The sequence below is a fragment of the Rosa chinensis genome, chromosome 4 (genome assembly GCF_002994745.2).
Source record: "Rosa chinensis cultivar Old Blush chromosome 4, RchiOBHm-V2, whole genome shotgun sequence".
Classification (NCBI taxonomy): Eukaryota; Viridiplantae; Streptophyta; class Magnoliopsida; order Rosales; family Rosaceae; genus Rosa; species Rosa chinensis.
This window is the reverse complement of record NC_037091.1, coordinates 56,942,528-56,966,647: the sequence shown is the minus strand read 5'-3', so window position 1 is coordinate 56,966,647 and position 24,120 is coordinate 56,942,528. Positions and strand designations below refer to the sequence as shown.

Sequence of the window (24,120 nt, the reverse complement as noted above, 5' to 3'; positions counted from 1 at the left end):
TCCGATGAGGATACTTATTTAAAGCCCTTTTTCCTTTTTGTTTCTCATGCAGCTCCTACATAACATAATCATTTCAGTGCATGCTTAACTTCAAACTATCAATGCAAAGAAACAATACATGTAGACACAAGTTATTAGTTATCTTACCAAGAATTTGTCAGATAGCCTATCTTTTACAAAAATCTCCCAGTCAAGTTGATTAATGAAAAGATAGTCTTCCGGACGAGACTCGATTGCTTCTGGGTTATCTCTATATGGGAGAATGTAGCGGGTGGTTAAATGGCTCTTGAATTCTCTCCATTTTGCTCCTGCTGAGGTTAACACCATCTGTTTATGCTCCGGATACAACAAAAATGCCAACTACATACAGCAGAAATCAACATATAAGCACATGAAACTTTTAGCATGCATATATGATATTCAACATAACAAAAACCAAAAGAACAAAGAAAGCCAGATCTTATACCTTTATACCTTCCCATATTTTGTTTTTGTCTTCCATTAACACATCTTTCCATGATGGTATCGAGATTGGAATCTTCTTGCTAGCTAAAACTCCAATATATGACTGCATCTCTTTTTCGGCTTTTCCTATGGGTTGCCCTTTCTGGTTAAACTGTACTGTCATTCTCTTTCCAATAATTTTCCGCCTAACAATGCGACACATTGTTACACAGCCTTGTTTAAGAAATCTTAGTCCTGCTCTTCTTGCAATTGTTGAAGATTTACTTCGTCGTTTCAATGACAACTTTGATGCAGTTTTTTTTGAAGCCTTTGTTCCCCTTGATGATGATCCATTTGATTGCTTAGTATTAGTAGATTTCCTTGTCCTTCTTAGCTGGATTTCCCTCATTCTTTTGCCATTGCTAGTGCTTGAGAGGAAGCTTTTAGCGTCGAATGTGCCATTATCTACAAACACAAACCAAATACATTTAGCAGTCCATACATTAAATTGCTGCGATAAATAAATGAGAATTCAAACATCAAAGCATTATAATTGATCATGAAAATCATAACAATACAAAGACAAATGTGCAAAAGAATTAAGTTCCTATATAAACAGACCCTAAATTCACTACATCTATCAACCCATATCCCTTCATTCCCTTCTCGCATGTAGTGGTTCTGCTGAACATCGAGTGTATTGTCACATGTCTCAATTGCTGGCATTGTTGCTATAAATGGTTGCTGCTCAACTTCCAGATTTCCAAGCTCTTCTTCTTGATCATGATCATGGGCATAATCTCTATCAGGACATGTTATAACGACTGACCAATCATCATCAAGAGGGTCATCTACATACCATACTTGTTTCACATACTTACCTAAGACAAAAGGATCAGCCACATGACCTATCCTATTGAAGTTTACCAACGTAAACCCAAACTCATCTACTACTATGCCCTTGGCATTTTCAACCCAATCGCACTTGAACAAAGGGATTCGAAACTTTTGATAGTCCATCTTCCTTATAGCTGTAATCACTCCATAAAATTGCATATCATCTAGTTTCGGGTTTCTATCCCTTGCACTAGCCACTTGTAAAGCATGAGCATGTAAATAAACACCGCTATTCAGCACTTGTCTGTCATCGTCACGTTCCTTGGTATTGAAATGAACGCCATTAACCATATAACTAGAAAATGTGGGTACATCTGGATTTGCTCCATCAGTAATCCACCTTAAAGTTTCAGAAATATCATTATTAGGATCGCCCAATTCTTGAAGAACCTGTGAAAACACATAAATAAATTACTGCATAGCCTATTATTCAAAAAAAAAAAAAAATGATGAAAATCACATTCAACTAAATGGTACTTTTGTTACTTACCCGGTCCTATATCCATGCAGCAAAAGTTTGATTTTGCTTATTGGTTAGCCAATTCTCATTTTTTTTTTAACCTAGGATAGGTATGCTTCAAAATCTCCATATGTTCACTACAAAAATAAGATATGTGATTAGTACATATTAACATAAATAACTAAACAAACAAACTGTAAACATTAGATCAAAATTGTAACACAAACTTACTTGAAGTATGGTCTTGCTTCCTCTGTATTTTGTAATACGCAGAGATGTGCTTGCTCCAACTCCTTCCCATAGATGGACACAACAGTAGCACCAGATAAGGGTTTGCTGCAGCTTTCATCAAATATGCCTACTGATGGGATGCCAACTATATTCTCACCAGAAAGCATACGTTCTGATACAAATTCCACTGCTTCTTCAGCAATATATGACTTGACAATGCAACCATCTGGATGGTTTCGATTTCTTACATAACCTTTGAGGGTTTTCATGTACCTTTCAAAAGGGTACATCCACCTAAAGAATACTGGTCCACAAAGCTCTACTTCTCTAACGAGATGAACTGTGAGATGAATCATGATATCAAAGAAGGAAGGTGGAAAGTACTTCTCAAGCTCACAAACTGTCAGAACTAGATCTTCTTGCATTTTCTTTAGCTCTCTAACATCTATCACTTTACTGCATATCGCCTTAAAGAAGAGACAAAACCGAATGATTGCAAACCGGACAGGTTTCTCTAAACTTGAACGTATCACAATTGGCAATAGTTGCTGCATCACCATATGACAGTCATGTGATTTTAGACCAACTAGCCGTAGGTCATCTAAGGAAACAAGGTTCCTTATATTTGATGAAATACCGTAAGGCCCCTTCATGTTGAAAAAAGACATGCACATTGCTCTCTTCTCTTCTAACAGTAGATTCCAACTTGCCAAAGGCAATTTGTCTTTTTTTGGCCCTGGTATTGGTCCCAAACCAGTCCTTATGCCCATATCGACCATATCCAACCTAGCAGCGACTCCATCTTTTGTTTTCTCAGGAATGTTGAATAATGTACTGGTAATACTATCACATACATTCTTCTCAATGTGCATGATATTGAGATTATGTTGAACCGGAAGAAATTTCCAATATTCAAGTTCAAAGAATATGGACTTCTTCTTCCAAAAAGGTCTGGCTTGATCTTCCAAACCTTTATACATTGGAGGATGGTTCTTTTTACCGAAAGGCCAGTTCATGCTCTCAACCCTTTTCAAGACCTCTTCTCCACTTAAAAGTTCTGGGGCAGTTTCGAACTCTTGTAGGTTATTGAACTCCTTAGTCAACTTCGATAAGGATGATGGCGCGGTAACCATCTCCTGTGACCAATATGGCCCATTTTTTGTCCATGACATAGTCGATGCGGTTTAGTATTCTCACAATAGATAGGACAGCCATTGTATCCCTTAGTAACACTGCCCGATAAATTCCCATAAGCGGGAAAGTCATTAATTGGCCAAAATAAAACAGCTTTCAGTTTAAAGTACTCTCATCTAAATGCATCATACACTCCATCTATCCCATCTCACAAAGCTTTTAAATCATCAATTCAAGGATGCAAGTACACATCAATGTCATTTCCGGGTTGCTTAGGTCCGGAAATCAATAATATTAACATCATAAACTTCCTTTTCATACATAGTGTTAATGCTCAAGTCCGGCGGTAGCCGGTTCCTTGTTTAACGTGGGTCCGGTGGGCGGATCGCTACTCCGAGGATTAGATGACTTCCATTTACTGCAACACGAGAGACAGGGCGTCAGAGGGAGACCGCGTTGGGCGGTCTTCACTTCTGCGATGCCTAAGTCAGTCATTGTATATGGGCAGCATAACAATAAATGAGTAGTAATTGCGTAATTAATAAGGAGAGAGGAGATGACCTTTTATAGGTAAGGAAGAGGTTGATCCTCTTCTTGTTTCCGATGTGGGACTGATGTGCTTCAATTCCCAGCGTCTGGAGCTTCTGATGCTATCTTGACGCGGCGCGTGGCGGCGCGTCAGAGGTGATATGGGGGGGGGGTCCAGGGCTTGAGCGGTAGGCCGCCTGGCTGTGCCTTCGTAGGTCACCTCCTTGGTGGGAGTCGGTACCTCTGGCGGTACCATGAGCGTGGCTAATTATGCTCGTTCCGGCACATGTAGGTACACATAGCCATGGAGGAAGGTTATACGTAACTAGTATAACTGGCCAGCATGAATATCTACTACTCAAAGAGCTGTGAGGATTAAAATAATTAGATGAAAGTGCAAGTCTGAGGTTCCTACGGTCATTACCGAATTCTGGCCATTTTTGGTCCACTAACTTCCAAGTGGGGGCATCAGCCGGATGACGCATAAACTCATCCTTCCTCCTTTCATTCGCATGCCAAGTTAGGTTTTTAGAAGTTTTTGTAGATTGAAACATGCGTTTGAAACGTGGGATTGGGGGAAAATACCACAACACCTTCCCGAGTACCCCTTGCTTCTCGATGTTATCTTTGCCTAATTTCCACCTTGACTCCCCATATGTAGGACAACTAGTAACATCAGCATATTGTCCTCTGTATAAAATGCAGTCATTAGGACATGCATGAATCTTTTTATAGTCCATTCCTAATGTAGCCAAAGACTTCTTGGCCTCATAATGCGAACCAGGTATCTCATTACCTTCAGGGAGAAACATTCCGATCATGATCAACATGTCAGAATAACACACATCAGACAGTCCATGTTTTACTTTAAGGTTAAAATTTTGTATAAGTGCATTTAATTTTGTGTACTTGGTACAACCGGGATACAAAACTTTATCTCCATCCTCGACTAATCTCATGAAATCATTCAATTTTACGGAATACTGCTCATCCTCACCACTTACAAAAAACTCCTCATCCTCACTAGCTCCCTTTTCTCCCTGATCTCCCAACCCTATATTATCTGCTGCATCTCCATCTTCTACCATATTTACAGTGGCTTTGGATACCTCTTCATTAGCATTCACAGTTGCCCTAGATGGTTCCCCGTGCCATACCCAATCTTTGTAACTCTCATCTACACCATTAAAATATAGATGATCTTTTATGACCCTAGCCGAAAACATCCCATCTATGCTCCCACATTTTGCACAGGGACAACTGATATTATTTACATCAGTAGAATTCTCTACAGCAAACCTAAGAAATTCCTCAACACCTAGCTGATATGCGTGTGATCTTCTATCAGCATGCATCCAAGACTTATCCATTCTAAAAACAAAATATATTCAAGTTCAAACAACTTAGAAAAGCATTTTCCTATGTATCAACACAATGCAGCTACTTTAAAAGAAGGAAGCCAATTCAAATCATATGTAACAGCTTCTAAGTATGTTTTCATATTCTAGAAAAACATAAAGAACTTGCATTAATTAGCAGAATAAAACATATTATCTCCCACTGTCTAAATGTAAACCATTTATAGAATTAACATCCCTAAGCATTAATGTGTGGCATATATACATCACATAACTCAAAAGCACAACCAGCAAACCACAAGGCGTATATACATCACATAACTCACAAACACAAGCAGCAAACTACAAGGCATGAGTCCAATTTATAAGGTCATGTTCAAAGAAGAAACAAAGAGACATACCTTAAGGAAAGCAAACTTAATTCAGCCCAGCAACACCAGCTGACCTTCTTCAACCCTAATATCTTTATATACCAACCAACCTTCCCTATCAAGAGCAATAGATGAACTATTAAAAAACAACTCTAGCACGAGTGGGATATGAGAATATTAAAATCTCATGCCAAACGTAATATACACAATCACAGACACAACAACAGGTATTTATTTATTTATTTATTTTTGGTTTTTTTTATTTTTTTTATTTTTTTATTTTTTTGCAAAACTACTTTGCTGCATTATGAACACCAGTCTAAAAGCAAACTTGCAATTTCAATTTGCTAGAGAAAAGGCCAAACTAAACTTTATAACCAATACATCACATATCATCCTTAACATACTACACCCAACGGACCAAGTGTAAATTCTAGGTCCCCAACAAAATAAATGCTAGATACCAAAGCACACAAACCAGAGGAAGCAAAAGCTGCAAAAGCTTTAGAAAGAGAACTAGGAATATTGCTTGCCATGTTAGCCTGTAACTTGCTGTTTTCACTAGCTTCTTTCTCTCATGTTACCACTTTAGGCTAAATTGATAATAGTAAATATCTAAATTACTGAATATCCAATATCAAACTAATGAGTGACTAAGCTATGAAACTAGTACATTTGGATTGCAAATCACAAAGGCTACAAGCTTAGGATCAAAGATTTTGTGTTCTGTTGTTAGGAAATGATAAATGCTGTAGCAACCTCAATTCTAAAATGAGTCCACACAAAAGCCTTGGGTCCAGTAAGAATTAAGTTCAAATACAATTATCATGGCCTTGACATACCCACGTATTACAATTATGCCCCATCATTATAATTATGCAACTGTGTTATAGAACTAAAGAAAATAAATTCAAGATAAAATGTGGAAAGTTTATTTGCAATCAAATAATAAGCTCAATTATCCCATCATGATATTCAATTTTCAACTCCAGGTCCCAATTTATGCATCAAACCACACTGTTACAATCTTTCTAACTACCAACATCTCAGAATTAACTCAAACAGAGACTGGAATGCTCAAAATCAAATAAACAAACTCACAATTAGATTAGGACAGCACCAAGTATCATACCTGCCCACAGTAATTTCTGGAGTTTACATCAGCTCCATTCTCCAAAAGCAATGAAATAATCTGAATCAAAGCCAGAAAAGAACCAAAATCAGAAAAACCAAACGGTCATCAATTTCAAATGGGAAGCAAACCCAGAAAAAGAAAAAAAGAAAACCCAAAACGACCTCGTTGTGCCCTTTAGCTGCAACAAAATGGAGAGGTGAGTTAAGCCCACCAAAATGCACTTAATCGTATTGTCGTCTCCAGAAGCAATGAACATAACTGCAATTAGCTTTTCAATAACAATCAAAACCGCGAAACCCAATTGGAAATTTCAGAAATTGGATAATTAAAGCGTTGAAATTGGACCTTGATTTGCGCCTTTGACAACTTTTTCGAACTCCAGTTGCTCCTATTTCACATGCACTAGAGTCTTCTCTCTGCTTTAATCGTTGCCTGAGTGGGTCTGCAATTAGTTTGCCAATCTCTTCCTTCTTCGTTTCTCTCCTTACTTCTACAAATTATATGTTGGGCTTATTGTATCAGAGCGAGGTTGAGAGGGTGAGAGCGAGGTAAGAAAAACCCGCTGAGAGTGAGAGCGAGGTTGAGAGGGTCGATGAGGTTGAGAGGGTGAGGGAGATTAAGGGTGAGAGCGATGGTGAGGGGGATTGAGGGTGAGCGCAATACTGAGTCAGAGGGAGGCCGAGAGCAATTTGGGAGGGAGAGTGACCTAAATTTTTAGCTAAGGGAGGGAAACACGGGTTTTTCACTAAGGCAGCTGCTAGGTTTTGAGTGAGAAAAAAATAAATATAAATTAATGATTGTTTGTTTTTTTCCGTTTTTCAGACAACAGATATTCTTGTTAGTGTTGTCTGAAATCTCTCAAATTTACCAAAGGATCATGTGTTGGATGAGTAGAGATGAGACGACAGGTTTTAAAAATATGTCGTCTGACTAACTCAGAAGACAGCAAGAACTCATGTGTCGTCTGATGGCTATCGTGTGATTAAGTTATTCTAGTAGTGATTGTTTTTGTTGTCCTGCAATGAGACCACATAATTTCCTTTGGAGCTCCCTTGACCTTCCCCCATGAGAGCTTTCCTTCTGTGACAATACTCGAAGGTATGGTACCTTCCATTGCAAAAAGTGCATTTGAGGTAAGCACGACAATTTTTAGTGGAGTGATTGGTCTTGTTACATTTTTCACATTTGACTCCTCCTTCGATAGCTTCAAAATCACGATTGCTCTGCTTCACCGCAAATGCTACTGCTTCTGGTTGCGCTAAAGCCTTCCCACTAGACATCTCTACTTGTTTATCAGGGCGGAGTGTCATTGAATATGCTTTGTTCACGGTAGGAAAGGGCTCCATGTTCACCACACTGCTGCGAATTGTTCCAAAATTGTCATTAAGCCCCATTAAAAATTTCATTGTCTTCTGTGTATCCATATAATCCTTGATTTCCTTGGATGCTTCACAGGTGCACGAAGGAATCTCGCAAAGGGCATCTTTCTCATCCCATAAGCCTGTTTGGCTCTAAAAACCAGTATGGGTGCAAACTGTCTCTTCTGCTGATGTGATTGGGCAGGCGTGCCAGCACCATGGGGTGCAGTCGTCGGGGAGTCCCTTGACCTAACTTCTTGAATCAAACGATGTGGACGAGGAGAGCACCAACCTCGTCACAAGGTTCTTTTCTTACCTTTTGGAAAAGGACTTCTCGCCTTTCTGGTAAGGACTTTGGTTGTGATCTTTTCGCATCACCGAATCGATACTCAATGTTGTAGGTTGAGCAGAGCAATCACTGGGAAGTTATGAGAAAGCATGGGTTTTACTAAAGCGTGACTTTAGCTTCGCTGGGTTGCGAGGGCGTTACCCTTGCTTCGCTGGTTGTAACGGTGGCAGTAGCACTAATAGTCGGGTCTTGGAGAGACTAGGACTAGGAGTACGGTCGCCGGGTTTCAACTAGGTTAAAGGTTTGCTCCGGGGAGGCTTTGATAATCTGTGCGATTAGTTGATTTGAGATTTGTGTTTAATTCGTCCTTGAAACCTGGTATTTATACCTAGGGTTTCGACTGTTCCTTGCCATAGAAGGATTATTGATTGAAGTCTCTTATTCAATCTCGGCTACTCAATTCCAATAAGGGCACGTTTTCCTTATGGATTACGGAATGGGTGAAGCTGTAACCCAAACCCAAGTAGGCTTATTTTTGGGCCGCAGGTATCGGCCCTCTAAGTTAAATCCACTAAAAGATCTTGCCAAAATTACTTTTGGGCTCAAACATAACCCCTCAGGCCCCGAAATCAGGCCCGCGAAAATGTAACTGATTGAAGCGGGTTAAAACGACACGCCTTGCGACCGAAACGAGGTCATTAATGAGGGTTACGTCCATTCGCTTTGCAAAACGGCTTTTCGTCGTATCGTTTCCCTCACAAAATCTCTTATTTACATCCAGCAGCCATTTCGAACCTGTCACATCAGAAACTCTTTAGTCTCCTAAACCCAGAAACCCTCTCATTCCAAACATCTTCTTCCTCAGAAACCCAGAAATGGCTCCTCCTAAGAAAATAGTCATTGATCAAGAGGAGGAACTCAATGAGAAGATCGCCCATACTTGGGGAACCAGCATCGGCGCCCGCTGTCACATCCACACTACTATCCAGAGACCTATGCTTCTCAGGCTTCCAAATCATAACGTCGGACTAGGTCCGGCGCCGCGAGATTCTATCCCCAACAACACTATTGCCCTTTACGACCTACCCATCCGTCGACCCATTCCAGTCCTCCGAAGGACCTCTGGAGACTTCAGCAGTTGGGGTGCACAAAAACATCGAGCGAAAATAGGGCACTGGCCATCCTCCATCAGCACAGCAGAGCTCTCCTGGTATCGCGAAGCGCGAGCGCGAGATCTGGCTCTCTGGGACGCGGCAGGTATTACCTATACTATTGATTTATGCTTTCGTCTCCAGCGGGGTGGCAATCGCTCACCGCTCGCCGCCTTTCTCTGCTTTTGGAATACCGCCACCAACACCTTTGATTTCCGATTTGGCCAAATGAGCATCACCTTGCTAGATATCCTCACCATTACTGGATTGTCCATCGATGGCGAGCCCTATCTGCAAGGCCAATTCGACTCTGCCAACTTTCCTTCCACCATGGCCCAAACCGGTCGCAGCACTCATAGCAGCTCCTATCCGCTGTGGCTGGCCTATTACCGTAGAGAACACAATGCGACAGGTGGAATTGCCTTTCTGGAGTACTGGCTCTGCAAGTTCATCTTCTGCACCTCTGCCAACAAACCCACTGGTCCTTGGACTTCTCTAGCAACAACCCTCTATAATGGCCTCCATGTAGGATTGGGACAACCAGTGTTGGGTGCCCTCTACCGCACTCTGTACCAGGCCTCCATGCATCCTTTTGAGACTAGCATCTCTGGCCCTTTTTGGATCCTTGACTTCTGGATTCAAACTTACTTTCCATATTTCCGCCGCGACGATATCCCACTGCTTCCACTGATCAACTCTTGGGCTAATGGCTTAGCCGGGAGGAAAGGTAAACATCCCCTCCTTATTCTGAGTGCTTCACATATCTGTACCTTCTGCATGAAATGCCGTACTGCGACCTAGTGCTTGGTAGAACATTCCCACCTCCACTTGAAAATGGGTTCCTTCCCAGGGCTCCTGGCTACAATGATCGCGCGCGCTTGGCTTTACGCGGCGCGATCTCCTGTTCAGACATTAGGCTTGCTGCTGATGAACTTAGCTATGAGCTTTATGCGCCCAACCATTTTGCTCGCCAATTTGGCCTCGCCCAATTAGTACCATTCCCCCTCTATGATGCCTAGAACTACAACACTTCTTAGCGCAGAATTGGCCCCACTACTAGACCTCCACCGGCACAAAGCATGCTTGCACTAGTTGATCTCCCCGACTGGGCCCATGACATCATTCCCGCGGATGGGAACGCTGAAGAATACGAGCAATGGTGGTCAAAATTCTCTGTCAACTGCTGAGGGCAAAGGGATGATGAACTCTTTGCGACCATCTTTGCAGAACTGAGATACCCCTACGATGCTGATACTGAGTTGCTTGCTCGCTTTCCTAAAGCCGAGGCACAACCCCCGCCTCTTGAACCTGCTCAGCGACCCGCGAGAACTGCTTCACACCCGGTCCAGGCTGGGATTTTAATATGCGAGCCCCCTCAAGAGGTAATTGTCTTAGATTGTTCTTTGTTCTTACTGTCCGTTTTTCCCCTTTTAACTTAAACATTGTTGCATCAGGGAAATGTGCCACCTTCTGGCAGCCGCACAGTTAATGCTTCTCCTGCTGCTGGCCAGGCCGCGAAGCAGAAAGCCATAGTGACGGAACCTGAAGTCGAAGACTCCTCTTCTGATGATGATGACCCACAAACAGTAAGGATCTTCCCCTTATGAGGTCTTGACATTTTCTTTCCAAGTCTAATCTTCAAATCCCAACAGATTGCAGCCGCTTTGGCCCGAAAACGCAGTCGCGTTGACCCTCGAACTGATCCGTGGGCAGAAGATGAACCAATCGCTGATCGACTGGTAATACACTTAAAGCGAGCACTGGCATCTTTGTCTCATTATGTATGACCGTATAACACTCCTCTTTTACAGGTTCGTCGTAGGTCCTCCAGACAAGCTGGGGAAGGATCCTCTGTAGTTGGCGAAGATGTGTCTACTTCACAGGCCCCCGCGCCGACTAGTTCTAACAATCCTCCACCTCTAACCAATGCTGCGAATATGCAATTGGCTCTAGTGCCAGTTCAAGTTATCCACGACAGCTCGCCTGAGGTTGAGGAAAGGGTATCGCTTCCGGACACCCCTCGCGAGCAACCAACCGCAGTCCTTATCCTGGAACAGGTAGAGCTTGATTTGGTTCCAGCTTCTGGCGAGGCCAATCAATAACCAATGCCAATAGAAATTCTCCACGAGCCGCCTGCCCCAGAGGTATATCTTCTTGCTTGTCCTATATTCTTATTCCTGCTTTAATCTTTTGATGCTTTAACCATTTACTGGAAAACAGAATCCTGTCGTTGATGAGGAAGTGGTTGCGACCGTCGTAGAGGTGCTTGGTGAAAATCCTGCTGAGCCAGATGGCGCGGATGCGGACAACCAAGAACCCATCCCTGATGCCCCCCAAGCACCTGAAGTAGAAGATGAAGTGAACCCTGAGCCGGCGCTGGAAGTAGTTCCTATCGTGGAGCCTCTCAAGGCTCCTGTTGCTGTTGCCCCAAATCCGCTGCCTGCACCTCCCTCTAGACTGGAAAGGCTGGCTCGCGTACTTGAAGTGACTCCTCCTGGAGTTATAGATGATGCTAGAGAAGGCCTACGTCTTCTTCTGGGGCCCGATATTCTGACGCCCGGTCCGCCCACGAGAGTTTTGGAGTATCTGAGGGTACTTCTCCGCGAGGGAGCCATCACTGAAGCCCAGTTCCTCGATATTGATCAACTGCTGCAAGATCTCCCCCAGTGGCTCAATGAGAAGGAGGCCGCGACTGCGCAGGCCAGGCAAACCCAAGCCCACTATCTGACCCTTACTCAACAAGCAGATACCTCGCGCGATTTCTTAGGCGACTGGAGCACTCTTATCAGGGATTTAATGGTTACAAGGAACCATCTCAAAACCCAGATTCAAGATCTTCAGGCTCAATTAACAGCTGTCACGGCCAGGCTCGCCCATGAGGAAGCCCAACTGGAGCAACCCTTAGCGCTTTTGAGGTGCTGTCTCAAGAACTGACTCGAGCTCGCCTGGCAACCCAACAAGCCGCTCAAGCTGCTGCTGATGCCAGCTTTCGCCTGGATGAACATTTCCTCCGCCTAACTTATGCAGGCCGAGGGCTTTAGGCCTCTAATATTAGGCCCATTATTTTTGAATGAACAATATTAATATTAATATCATTATTTATGGTTTGGTGAAATATTCAGCCCACATTTCTTTGCCCAAATATTTTGGAATTACATGCAGTTAAGCGCTCAACTTTGCCTTTATTGCCTATTAAAACCGTTTGAAAAGATGACCTCGAAATAGAGCAGTTACCTCCTCGAAGACTGCTCCGTTTCCCATGCATCTTCAAATTTCATTCCTTTCCGAGATCATAGCATTCAATTCAATCGGTATTGATGGTGTTGAATTGTTTCAACTGCCCATCGAAAGGTTGAAGCCACTGAGGTTGGCCCTATAAATAGTCACACTTTGGAGAAGCGAACACATACACAAACATGGCTAACCCAGAAATAATTCTGCAAGTCCTGCTCCTTTTCCTTCTGTTTCTGAAATCTTCTCCTCATGCTCTCACTCTTAGCCTCTAATTTTTAGGCTTTATGGCTTAATCTCAATGCCTGTGTAGGCCTTATAGCCTAATCTCAGGTTCAACCTCATGTTTTTGGTCGCTGCAGTTCCAGATGGGATTCTCCCGTTCCACCTAGACTGAAGAACACGAGGGGCTCCTAGCGCGGGATACCATATTCTGGGGATTCCCTCTCCTTAGATTTCCCTGCACAGAGCAAAACGAAGAAGGGCGGAAGGCCACTTGAGGCCGACTGTTCTTCTTCCGTAGTTTACCTCTGGGGTCGGACGCACTAACTTCTGTTTTTCCCCTGGAGGTAGATGAGGCAACTGGGTTGTACTGACGCGCTGATTCTATCTCCATCCCGGAGGATAGCCAACTGGAAGGGCCGCGATGGATTATTTCCTTCCCTCTTCTTCCAGTACAAATGATAGCAGCTGCAGCCCAGAGTCAAGAGATGTGGGTGAAGAGAGGAAGAGTAAGAATGATCATCTCTGTAACGTCCCGTATCTTAATTTACCCGTTTACTAGTCATTTGGACTGTAAACGACAACTATTTTCACTTTTACTATCGTTTCAATACTTTTAGTGGCCCTAAAAGTTGACTTTTTGTTCGGGTCAAAATTTGAGAAAATTTCCTTCATGAAAGTTGTAGAGGACATTAAACTGAGCGCGTGCATATGTGGTACGTAAAAATCGGAGTTCGTATGTGAAAGTTATAAGTGAAAAGGTGAATTTACTGTTCATGGTAACTCTCTATATATAAGGAAACTTACCGAGGTAAGTTCCCATTTTCAGAACTTACCCCGACCCTCTCTCTCTCCTCTCCCTCTTCCCCCGCGTCGCCCTCCCTTTTTCTTTTTCCGATTTCTTCACCGTCCGGCGTCCGATTGACGTGATTCCAGTTGTCCTTGGACCGTCTCTTCCTCCTCCATACGATGGTATCAGTGGGTATCGGTGATTTGGCCGGAAAACCCCGAATTTATGCAATCATTGTTATTGTAGCAATTTGCTTCTCCGGTGAAATTCTCCAGTTTTCGGCTATCTCTGGCGGGGAAATCGGCTATATTAGAAGCGCCTCGAGTCACTGATCATCTTCCCTCAAGACTTCTAGCTGAAATTTCCACGTTTGGAAGGTGAATTTGAAGGATTTCCAAATTGGTGGGTTTGGAGATTTCCGGGTTTGTGTTCATCGGCAAAATCGGAGCACTTCAAGGTATTTTCTCACTTGGTCACAGTTATGAAAAATGCTTAGAATGTTGAGATGATTATGTGGTTGAAATTTGGTGGCCAGAGGAGGAGTTGGCTGCCGCATGAACAGTGTCAATCGTGAATAGTGCGGTGCGTGAACAGTAGTGGCGTTTAAACAGTAATTTAAATTCTATTTTTTTTAGCTAGTTAAATCCTATAATTTTTGTAGAGGTTGAATATGTGAATTTGGTTGGAATTGGAGAAGTTTTTAATCGATTATGAATTTCTAAAAATTTAGGATTTCGATTATCGATTTACGAGAATCCGACCGTCGGATATATCTCGTTCTGCCTTGGAACTTTTAAATAAACGAATTGGTATTAGTGGTATAATTTGGGTTGCATCCGAGGAGAAGTGGAGATGTAATTATGAGGAATTGATTTAGGAATCGTATTAATTTGTTGAATATAATTGTGTACAGGGCGATGTACCGAGCTATTGCTCGACGAATGAACTCGTATGCGTGATCGCCTGAATAGTACTGTGAGTGGACTTTTGTTTTTAAATAATGATGCATGCATTTATTTCTTAAAGTAATGCTCTAGTTATTTATCATATTACATTTTGAGCATATAATTGTTTTCGGATTTTTGATTTCGATTTATCACGAGGAATTACTTTCATTGATGAGTTTCATGAAGTGATTATGAATTATTCCGGTTGTGATTTTTGGTTATTAATTTTGTTATGCCCGGATTCGAAACTTTGAATTATGTTGTTTTTCAACAAAGTATTTTCCATGGTATTTTCCAAAATGAAATATTAGTTCATTATTGAACTTCCTTGCTTATTCATCATTGACCCGAGAATATTTTTGGCGTGTGGGACACGCCGTTGGTTTATTTATATTTTCTTATTTATTTATCGACTTTCGGATTTGGCATTGGGAATGCCTTCATGATGCTCTTGGAATTGGTTTTGTTTCGATTTATGGAGATTATGTTTTATTATTATTCTCTCCTATTTATTTTTGAACTTGAGATTATCTTGGCGTGTGGGACACGTCATTGGAAATTCTTGTACGAGAGTTGGGGAAGCCTTATGTATTTATGGATTTATATGGTTACGGATTACCCTTTTGCCATACTTTGGGTGACTATTATCATTGCTAGCATTGATCGTCCACCTTTGTGGCGAGGTGATGGGATCACCGAAGCCCGTCCGCCTTTGTGGCGCTGGTTACTGTCTTTGTGACAGTAATGCTGAAGCCTAGTATCCTAATCGCTACACTTAGTGGCGTGTGGATATATAACGGGAGTATATGGGAGTACTTTAGCCTGGGAGGCTATCACCCGAGCCTGGGAGGCTCATTCGTATGGCTATCATCTTCCCCTACTTATACTATTTTTGACTAGCGGGGACTAGTCTGAGTTTTCTTAACCAGCGGGGCTGGTCTTATATTTTCGAGTATTGAAATTTCAATCTTTTACTCTGTTGTTGTGGCTAGCGGGGCTAGTCGGTTTTCTGGAGTTCAATGTTTTTCGGATTATTTTCTTAAGTGTTTTATAAATGTTGCATGCATCCGGATTTTATATATATCGAAAAATGTGGGAAAGTATGAAGTTTTATTTTGTTTTTTTTTTCATATTAAATTATTTATTTTGTCCACTAACGCTAACGTGTTTTTCAATTACTTTCCCCTGGGCCCTTAGGTTTCAAATGCCCAGTTTGCAGGCGAAATTAGTTGAGGTCGGGCGTACATTGGAGTTGAGGCATAGACAACAGCGTTGCTTCCGCGTTTTTATTTGATTTAGGTTTTCCTTGATCACCCTTGCTATTAGATTTGCTCTGATTACCTGAGGAAATTAATGTTATTTAAGTTGTGTTTTGTGTCATTTGATTTTGGTTGATGTTGTTTGGGGGAGCAGGGTGGCTTCAGGAGAGTAAGGATGGGTGATTTAGAAGTGTAAATTTTCTTTCTACAGGTTTTGGGTTGTCCACTTTAGGGGAAGTTCTGCCAAATTTTTGGCAAAATTTCTTCTAAGGTGGGCCCCGCAGGTCCACTTCAGATTTCAGGGTGAAATCCGGGGCGGGTCCTGTCAATCTCACTGCCTCTCCCTGCCGCAAGATCCAGAAACTCTTAGAAGATCTGAAATCCTCATGATGTTTAGCCACTTTTTGGCTTTGTAAACTGCAAATGTAATTTTTGAACACATTGTATTGCTTTTGGTAACAAAGCCACTTTATGCATGAAATTTTCTGAATTTTTATCATTTTCTGAAAAAAAAAAAATGATATGGCCTCTGGTATAGGCCCTTACATATATTCCTAACACATATTGTCAAGAAAATTGAAAGAAAAGTCTTCAAAGAAAAGAACTGAAAATTATGATAGAACTGAGAATTATGATATAATATAATGTAATGGCCACAATCTAATGGCCTAGATGCATAGAGTGTTGGCCCCCTAGTATTTCTAGGTAGAGCGAATACATGAGGATGAGGCCACAAATTGGCCTAAATGGAAAGGATGAAGCAAGTCAAGGAACACTAGGATTGCCCCCTAATCTCAGGAACAGCTGGGTCCGGTGGGTCTTCAAATTCCCAAACACTGGGGTAATACTTCTTGAGGAACCTGCCGTTAATGGGATTGCGGTGGAGGTCGCCGTCTGAGGTGAAAACCCTGCATTCCAGAATTCGGTGAATAACAAAAGGTCCTTCCCAACGAGGAGTCCATTTACCGCGGCCAGTCAACTTTTCGCCAAACGGCAGGACTGCTTTCCAAACAAGCTCACCCTCCTTGTAACTGCGACCACGCGTCCTCTTATTGTAGGCGCGAGCGATCCGCTGCTTTTCCATGACCAAGGTGTCCAAAGCCTCTAAGCGCTTCTCGCTAAGGTCTTCATGCTCTTGCCACATAGTCTGGACATAATCTTCACCAATCAAATGCTGTTGATCCTGGACGCGCAGAGATTGAACATTGATCTCCAAAGGGAGAACCGCGTCGTGGCCGAACATTAACGCATAGGGGGTGGTGGCCGTAGGGTTCCGCTTAGAAGTACGATAAGCCCATAACATCTCATATAATGTGTTATGCAATTGGCGAGGGTTCTCTATAAGCAACTTTTTCAGTAGAGTAATGATGATTTTGTTACTAGCCTACGCTTGACCATTGGATTGAGCGTAATAAGGCGTGCTATGGACAAATTGGATGCCATATTCATTGACAAGCTTCTCGACATCATCGCCCATGAACGCTGCCCCTCTGTCAGACACCAAAACCTCCGGGATGCCAAACCGGCAAATAATATTGCGAAAGATGAATTGGCGAATGGTGGCACCAGAAGCCTCCTTCAAAGGCTCTGCTTCCACCCACTTAGTAAAGAAATCGGTAGCGACAATGATGAACTTGTGCTGGAGAGAAGAATGTGGGTGAATCATTCCGATCAAGTCCAAAGCCCAGCCCCGCGCAGGCCAAGGTTTAATGATGGGCTACATGGGAACATTGGGGATGTGCTGGACTGGTCCATGTGCCTGGCAATCTTGGCATCCTTTCGCAAATGCGATACAGTCTGTAAAATACTGGGCCAATAATAGCCATGTCTCCTGATAAGCCAACGCAGCTTTGGACCCGCTTGATGGGCCCCACACACGCCTTCATGCACTTCTTGCATTAATCGTTTTGCTTCGCGACCATAGACACACTTGAAATCGATGCCATCTTCACCGCGTTGACGTAGCTCTTCTCCTCTGAGGAAGTAATTTAAAGCAAGGAAACGGATCTTCCTGTCTGCGATGGGGTCTGGCTGCTTGAGGTAATCTATCAAAGGGATGCGCCAATCTACGTTAATAGGTTCCAGGACCGCGATGACCGGTTTGTCAGGCCGGTCAGGTCGCATAAGCCACGAAGGTAGCGTGCATCGTTCAACCTTCAGAATGCGCTCGCAGACCCCGTATTTCAATGTAATTCCTGTAGCCAGTTGAGCGAGTTCATTAGCCGCGAAGTTGCGCTCGCGAGGAATGTGCTCTAAACCCACGTCATCAAATTGGTCCAGGAGCTCAACAGCGCGATTCAAGTATGGTACGAGCAAGCAACTGACACACCTGAACTTCTCTTGAAGCTGATTGATCACGAGCAAAGAGTCACCACGAACCTAGATGTCTCTCACCCCTAGTTCCAATAATACCTCCAGGCCAATAATAAGGGCCTCGTATTCTGCTTGGTTATTGGTGCACTTAAACTCCAACTGGAAAGAATAGGAAAAACGATCACCTGCTGGGTTTTCCAGAACCACTCCTGCCCCTGCTAGGGTTTCTGTGCATGAGCCATCAAAAAACAATATCTAGGGTTGAAGGGAGACTGTGCCTTGATACCATACAGCATATTCTGGAATGCGCGCCAAATCTGGTCGAGTGGTGGTAGTCGCTATCTCTAATTCTTTCACTGTGGGGACATCCAACGTAGGGTGATGCGCTAAGAAGTCTGCAATGGCCTGTCCCTTCACAGCTTTCTGTGGAACGTATTGTAGTGAGAATTAGGATAAGGCCAGCACCCACTTGCCAATGCGACCTCTCAGAATAGGTGGCGACAGCATATATTTAACCAGGTCGGTTTGAGCAATGATGCAAGTAAAAGGATAACATGTAGTGCCGTAACTTGCATGCTGAGAAATATAGTGTAAGACACAGCTTCTCCATTGGAGTATACCTTGTTTCGCAATCTGTAAGTGTCCTACTGAGGTAAAAGATGGCATGTTCGACGCCTTCCTCGTCATCTTGAGCGAGTAGACTTCCAATGGAAGCCTCAGCTGTTGATATATACAGCTTCAATGGGAATCCAGCTCTAGGTGGAACAAGTACTAGCGGGCTCGCCAAATAGGCCTTAATTTTATCAAAAGCCTCTTGATGTATAGACTCCCATACAAACTCGTTTTGTCCCTGCAACTTCAGTAGTGGGGAAAAGGGCTGGATCTTACCTGCAAAGTTAGAAATGAAGCGCCTCAGAAAATTGATCTTACCCAGCAATCAATGTAGCTCCTTCTTTGTTCGCGGGGGAGACGCGTTGATGACTGTGCTTGCCTTATCCTTAGGAATCTCAATTCCTCTATGGTGGACTATAAATCCTAGAAAGTCACCTGCCTGAACTCCGAAGACGCCTTTGGCGGGGTTCATCTTGAGCTTGTGTTGCCGCATTCTCTCGAAGACCTTTCTAAGATCCACGATATGGTCTCCTCTCTTCTGCAATTTCACCACCACGTCATCGATATAAACCTCCAAAATCTTCCCCAATATATCATGGAAAATCAGGTTCATGGCTCTCTGATATGTTGCCCCCGCATTCTTCAATCCAAAAGGCATGACCACGTATTCAAAAACACCCTCGAACCCTGGGCAACGGAACGCAGTCTTGTGTCTGTCTTCCTCTGCGACTGGAATCTAGTGATACCCTGCAGTTTCGTCCATGAAGGACAACAGTTCGTGTTCCCCTACTGCGTCTACCAACATATCCGCGACCGGCATGGGGTAGACGTCTTTAGGTGTAGCGACATTAAGGTCTCTGTAGTCCACACAGACCCTCATCTTGCCATTCTTCTTGCGGACTGGCACTGTGTTGGATAGCCACTTATTGTATTTGGCTACCCTGATGATGCCTGACTTGTGCATCTTCTCAACTTCCTCTTTGACCAGGACTTGGATCTCAGAGTTCATTCTTCGCGGCTCTTGCTTCACAGGCCTCTTGTCAGGGAGTGTAGGTAGCTGATGGCATACCAAATCCGGTGACAGGCCTGGCATGTCCTCATATTTCTCCGCGAAGCAGTCTTTGAATTCCAGTTGTAAGTCAATAAGCCTCTGTTTTTCGCTAGGCTCTAAATAGGCGCTGATAGCCACTTCCATAGGCTCATCTACTGTTCCAAGATTGACCTTCTCGGTAGGATCTCTGACCTTAGGAGGAGTATCATCTAGCGCTGCCAGAGCTAGCTGAATCTCTTCTTCATCTTCTTATTCTTGGTCTGAGAACTCTTCGTTGACAATTTCTAAGGTCGCGATTCAATCATAGGCCTCTTTTTCCACCACGTACGAGGAGAGTCTTTCGTACAACGAGTGGAATGCCTCTATGCCTTCCTCTGGAAGGTCTTGATCCATCAATCGTTGAAGGGTTTGGGCAAGCGTGGCCAGGCCTTTCCAAGCCTTCCTTTGCCAGCGTGAGCCCCCACTGTGCCAATTCAGAGGTCGTAACCCCTATGGGGCGGCCTTTGTCATCGATGCCACTGACTTGCAATAGAGTAATAGGCTCCAAGTAGTACCTGGCATCTACATAATTCGTGGAAACAGAGAACGGGCGAGGATCCACTTTAACCACCTCAGCTTTGTCTGTTACCCTGTTCCACATAATCAGTTCCTGATGAAGAGTTGACGGAACACAGTAATTCCGATGTATCCAGTCCCTACCTAGAATGGCACTGTAAGCCGCGTAGCAGTCTGTTACGAAGAAAGCGTAAACGCCCTCTGCGGGGCCTACCTTGACGCGCAGGAACAATAAACCCAATGTTTTCGTTACAGTCCCCGCGAAGTTCTTGAGCGTGAGAGATGTAGACTGGATCTTTTCTTTCTTAATCCCAAGTAAATGCATGGTTCTTGTTGTGATGACATTGACTGCTGCACCAGTATCAACCATGATTTTCCCAACCTTGGTACCAAAAATCTCCGCTGTGATGTACAGAGGCCTCATGTGTTGAACCATGGCTAGGGTTGGCCTTGTAAAGCTCATGAAGAACTCCTTGTCGTTGGCGTCCTCTATTTCCAGTAACATAGCCTCCTCTATAGGTGTCGTTGCCGCTGAAGTAATTTGTAGAGGAGGTTCACTGTTCTCCTCAGTTTCAATACATTCTTGCGCGGCGACTGGCAGTGTGTATTTTGCCGCAAGCACGTAAACCATGTTGCAAGAGGTATCAACTGTATCTGTCTCGACCATGTCCTCTTCAAGGTTGAGCTTGGGCTCATTAGGCGGGATGTCGGTGTTGAACTGCTTAGCCAAACGGTCTACCAATGACTCTTCCATAAGGCCTTTTATTTCACACTGCTTGTGTTCCTGCACCACCTCCCCTACTGTACTTTGTTTTGGGGGCGCGACCACTACACTTTTGACTTTTTTAGGTCTCCACTGTAAAGCTTCTGCAGTGTTGTCCTTGCCCCCCATTCTCTCAAAGACCGAGGATTTGATATCTGGTTCCTCGCGAAACAATTTGCACTTGACATATGGCCGCTTAGTTGGTGAGCTTTCCTTCCTAGCTGGAGGAGGTGTTCGCTCTTTAGTGATCCTGCAGAAGACATTAGGCTTAGAGGCCCCTGCTTCCGAGCGTGCTTGCTTTTGAAAACTGCGGGGAGCCACCAAAGGCTTAGCAGCTAATGCTTCCATCTCCCTCTGATATTGCTCAGGAGATTTGACAAGTTGCGAGGGTTTGATCAAACCCTGATCCAGAGCCTCTAGCGTTCGCTTGGCTTCTCCAAACCTACGATGTAGCTTTCTTTTCTTGGAAGGACTGATTTCCACTGCTTTCCCCTTTTCCCTGGTGTACCAATTGCCTTCCTTGATGGTGGAGGTTGGAACAGGTGGGATGTAGGGTTTTGTCAAGACATCCTTATGTTCATCCCTAGCCTTGTCATTTTGCTTCTGACCTGCTGCAGCTGCCTTTAGTTTTGTGAACAAGTTGGAGTCCCTTGGGGATGACGGTGACACGATTTTGTCTCTTGCTCTGGGGCTCGCAGGTTGATAATTTTGTGATGGCGTAGTCCACTTGATTAGCGGGAAAGAACCAAAGCGAAATGTTTGCTCGTTCTCTTTGTGTGACATTTGGATGCCACATTCTTCCTTGCATCGCGAACAAAGGACTACTAGTGAGGCTTCGCTAACAGCTTTAGCTTTCTTATTCACAGAGGTCTCTTCCCCTTCTATCCTCTCTTCCTGGCCCTTTGTGGTCAGATCCAAAGTTGGCCTTCTCTGGTTCTTCTTCTTGGGCCAGTTCACATCGACCATGTTGACACTGGTGTCAAGAAAAGGGTTAAGATCTACAAGGGCTGCCGCGATCACTGGAGCTTCCACCTGCAAACTACCATTATTGAGCCATACCTGAATTTGATCCTTCAGCTCACACAATCAGCTGTGTTATGATTCCACAGGTTGTGGAATTTGCAGTACTTTTTACCTTTTAGCTGATCTGGACGAGGAAAAGGTCTAAAGTCTGTCTTCACCATCTTCGCGGCGATCATCTCATCTAAAATCTCATGTGCCTTATTGGCATCATATGTATATGTCGCGAATTCGGATTTGGTGAAGGCCACAGATTTGAGTTTGACAGACTCCTTAGATATCTTCAGTTGTTTCAAGGCTGTGTTCTTCCTTCCTGTCAGCTTAAAAGCAGAGACATCATTCTCCTCATTCTCCTCTTCCGTATCCTGGAAAATTTCTTCATTATGACGGTGGTAGTAAGGATCATAAGTAGTTGGCTGATAGTTCAACGCCGCTATTGTACGGTGTTTGCCTCGGACATATGTCCCTCTGGACGCATTCTTCCTCGCTTCAGTCTCTCTGAGAAGATGTTCAAAGCTGCCCACCTATGTGATGAGTTCTCCCATTGACTGGATCATGCTGCCATGTTGCTTCTTTCACTGGTGAGGCTCTAAGCCTTTGATGGCCAACTTCAATAGTTCTTTCTTTGGTAACACCATATTCAATTTGGCTTTCTGAATCTGGAAGTGTTGGAGATATGCTACGGTAGATTCGATGGGCTGCTGAGCCATTTGAGTGAGAGAAGCCAGGTCAACTTCAGGCTCTATGGATCCAAAAGTATCTCGGAAGAGCCTTTCCATTGTTGGCCAATCAGCCACTGATCCTGGGCGGAGCTTAGAAAACCATCTGAAAGCAGTTCCAGAAAGAGAAATGCCAAAGATCCTGCACTTGAGGATTTCATCATTTTGATACTGGCCGCATTGTACCCTAAACCTGGCCAGATGAGTTGCCACATTCTCCATGTCTTCCCCTGAAAAAGTTGAAAATATGATATTTTTGTAGCCTCTGGGAAAAGGCGCAAGCATAATATGCGGTGGGAAAGGCCCCTCATAAACTCCATCGAGCTGCCCTAGGATAAGCCAACTTGATCATCTCCTCAACCTCTTCGCGTCTCACGTAATCTGGTCCGGGAGGGAGAGGAGGCATCGCCATAGTCTGGCTGGCAGTTTGCAATGGTACGGTCTGGCTGGTAGGCGCTATTCCTTCTCCGAGGCAAATGGTCTGAGGATTAGCAGATTGCTGAAGAGTGACCGCTGGCATGGGTGCATCTTTTACCAGAGCTGTTATCTTGACCAGGTTGCCTGTCTGATCAATGCCATAGTAAATTGTCTGGGAGTTCATGATAGACGTTCTCCACCCCATCGCTGTCGTACTAAGTAAAAACAACAGGATCGTCAAGAGTACCATCACCGGTTTTCTGAATCTTATCCTTTTGCGGGGCCGGTGGAGTGGCCTTGTTACCGCCGATCACCAAGGCTCTTTCCTTATTCTTGGTTGATGCGGTAGTAGCCGTTTTCAATGGAGTAGCTGTACTGCTGTTCACTTTCTCCCGAACATTTGGTGGTATATATTTACCAGAACCAGAAGGTTGGCCAGAACCAGAGGGCTGGCCAAGTGACCCAAGGATGGCATTAGGATCCCCTAAAGCTTTGTTCAATACCTCTTTAGCCTGGTTCAATTCGGCTCTCTGCATGGCGACTTCTGTTGCAAGGTTAGATCCATCCTTACGAAGACCTGCCAAATCTAATGCAGTCTGCTTGGCTTGGCTCACAATAGCTTCCATAACTTCCTTCTGGCGCTGACCCTGCTCATCGGCGATACCTCTGGCGTGGGCCCGTACTGCATTCTCTTATCGTGCGATTTGTTGCTTACTATCTTCAGCACATTGGGCAATGCGCTGATCTAGTTTGCGTATGAGTTAGTCTGTCCTCGCGATTTCCCTGTCAAAGTCAGCAGCCACCTTTTTACGATGTGTCTCGTTATTCTCCATGATGATCACGAGCTTTTCCTCGAAAGTCGCTC

At 43.8% G+C, this 24,120-nt stretch overlaps 3 protein-coding genes across 3 annotated transcripts; all 3 read right to left on the bottom strand.

Moving 5' to 3' along the window:
• Positions 1–3,127: 3,127 nt before the first annotated feature.
• LOC112199627 lies at positions 3,128–5,959 on the bottom strand. Its single transcript, XM_024340608.1, has 4 exons — positions 5,902–5,959; positions 5,454–5,538; positions 4,119–5,065; positions 3,128–3,264 (listed from the first exon to the last, which is right to left on the bottom strand). The coding sequence occupies exons 1-4, from the start codon at positions 5,957–5,959 to the stop codon at positions 3,128–3,130; spliced, it is 1,227 nt and encodes a 408-aa protein (XP_024196376.1).
• A 10,621-nt stretch (positions 5,960–16,580) lies between these two features.
• On the bottom strand, positions 16,581–17,108 carry LOC112199626. Its single transcript, XM_024340607.1, has one exon. The coding sequence runs from the start codon at positions 17,106–17,108 to the stop codon at positions 16,581–16,583; it is 528 nt and encodes a 175-aa protein (XP_024196375.1).
• Positions 17,109–17,476: 368 nt separating this feature from the next.
• Positions 17,477–19,388, bottom strand: LOC112199625. The gene is made up of 5 exons (XM_024340606.1): positions 19,166–19,388; positions 18,696–19,006; positions 18,410–18,541; positions 18,218–18,277; positions 17,477–18,151 (listed from the first exon to the last, which is right to left on the bottom strand). Exons 1-5 carry the CDS (start codon positions 19,386–19,388, stop codon positions 17,477–17,479), a joined length of 1,401 nt encoding a protein of 466 aa, XP_024196374.1.
• Positions 19,389–24,120: the final 4,732 nt, after the last annotated feature.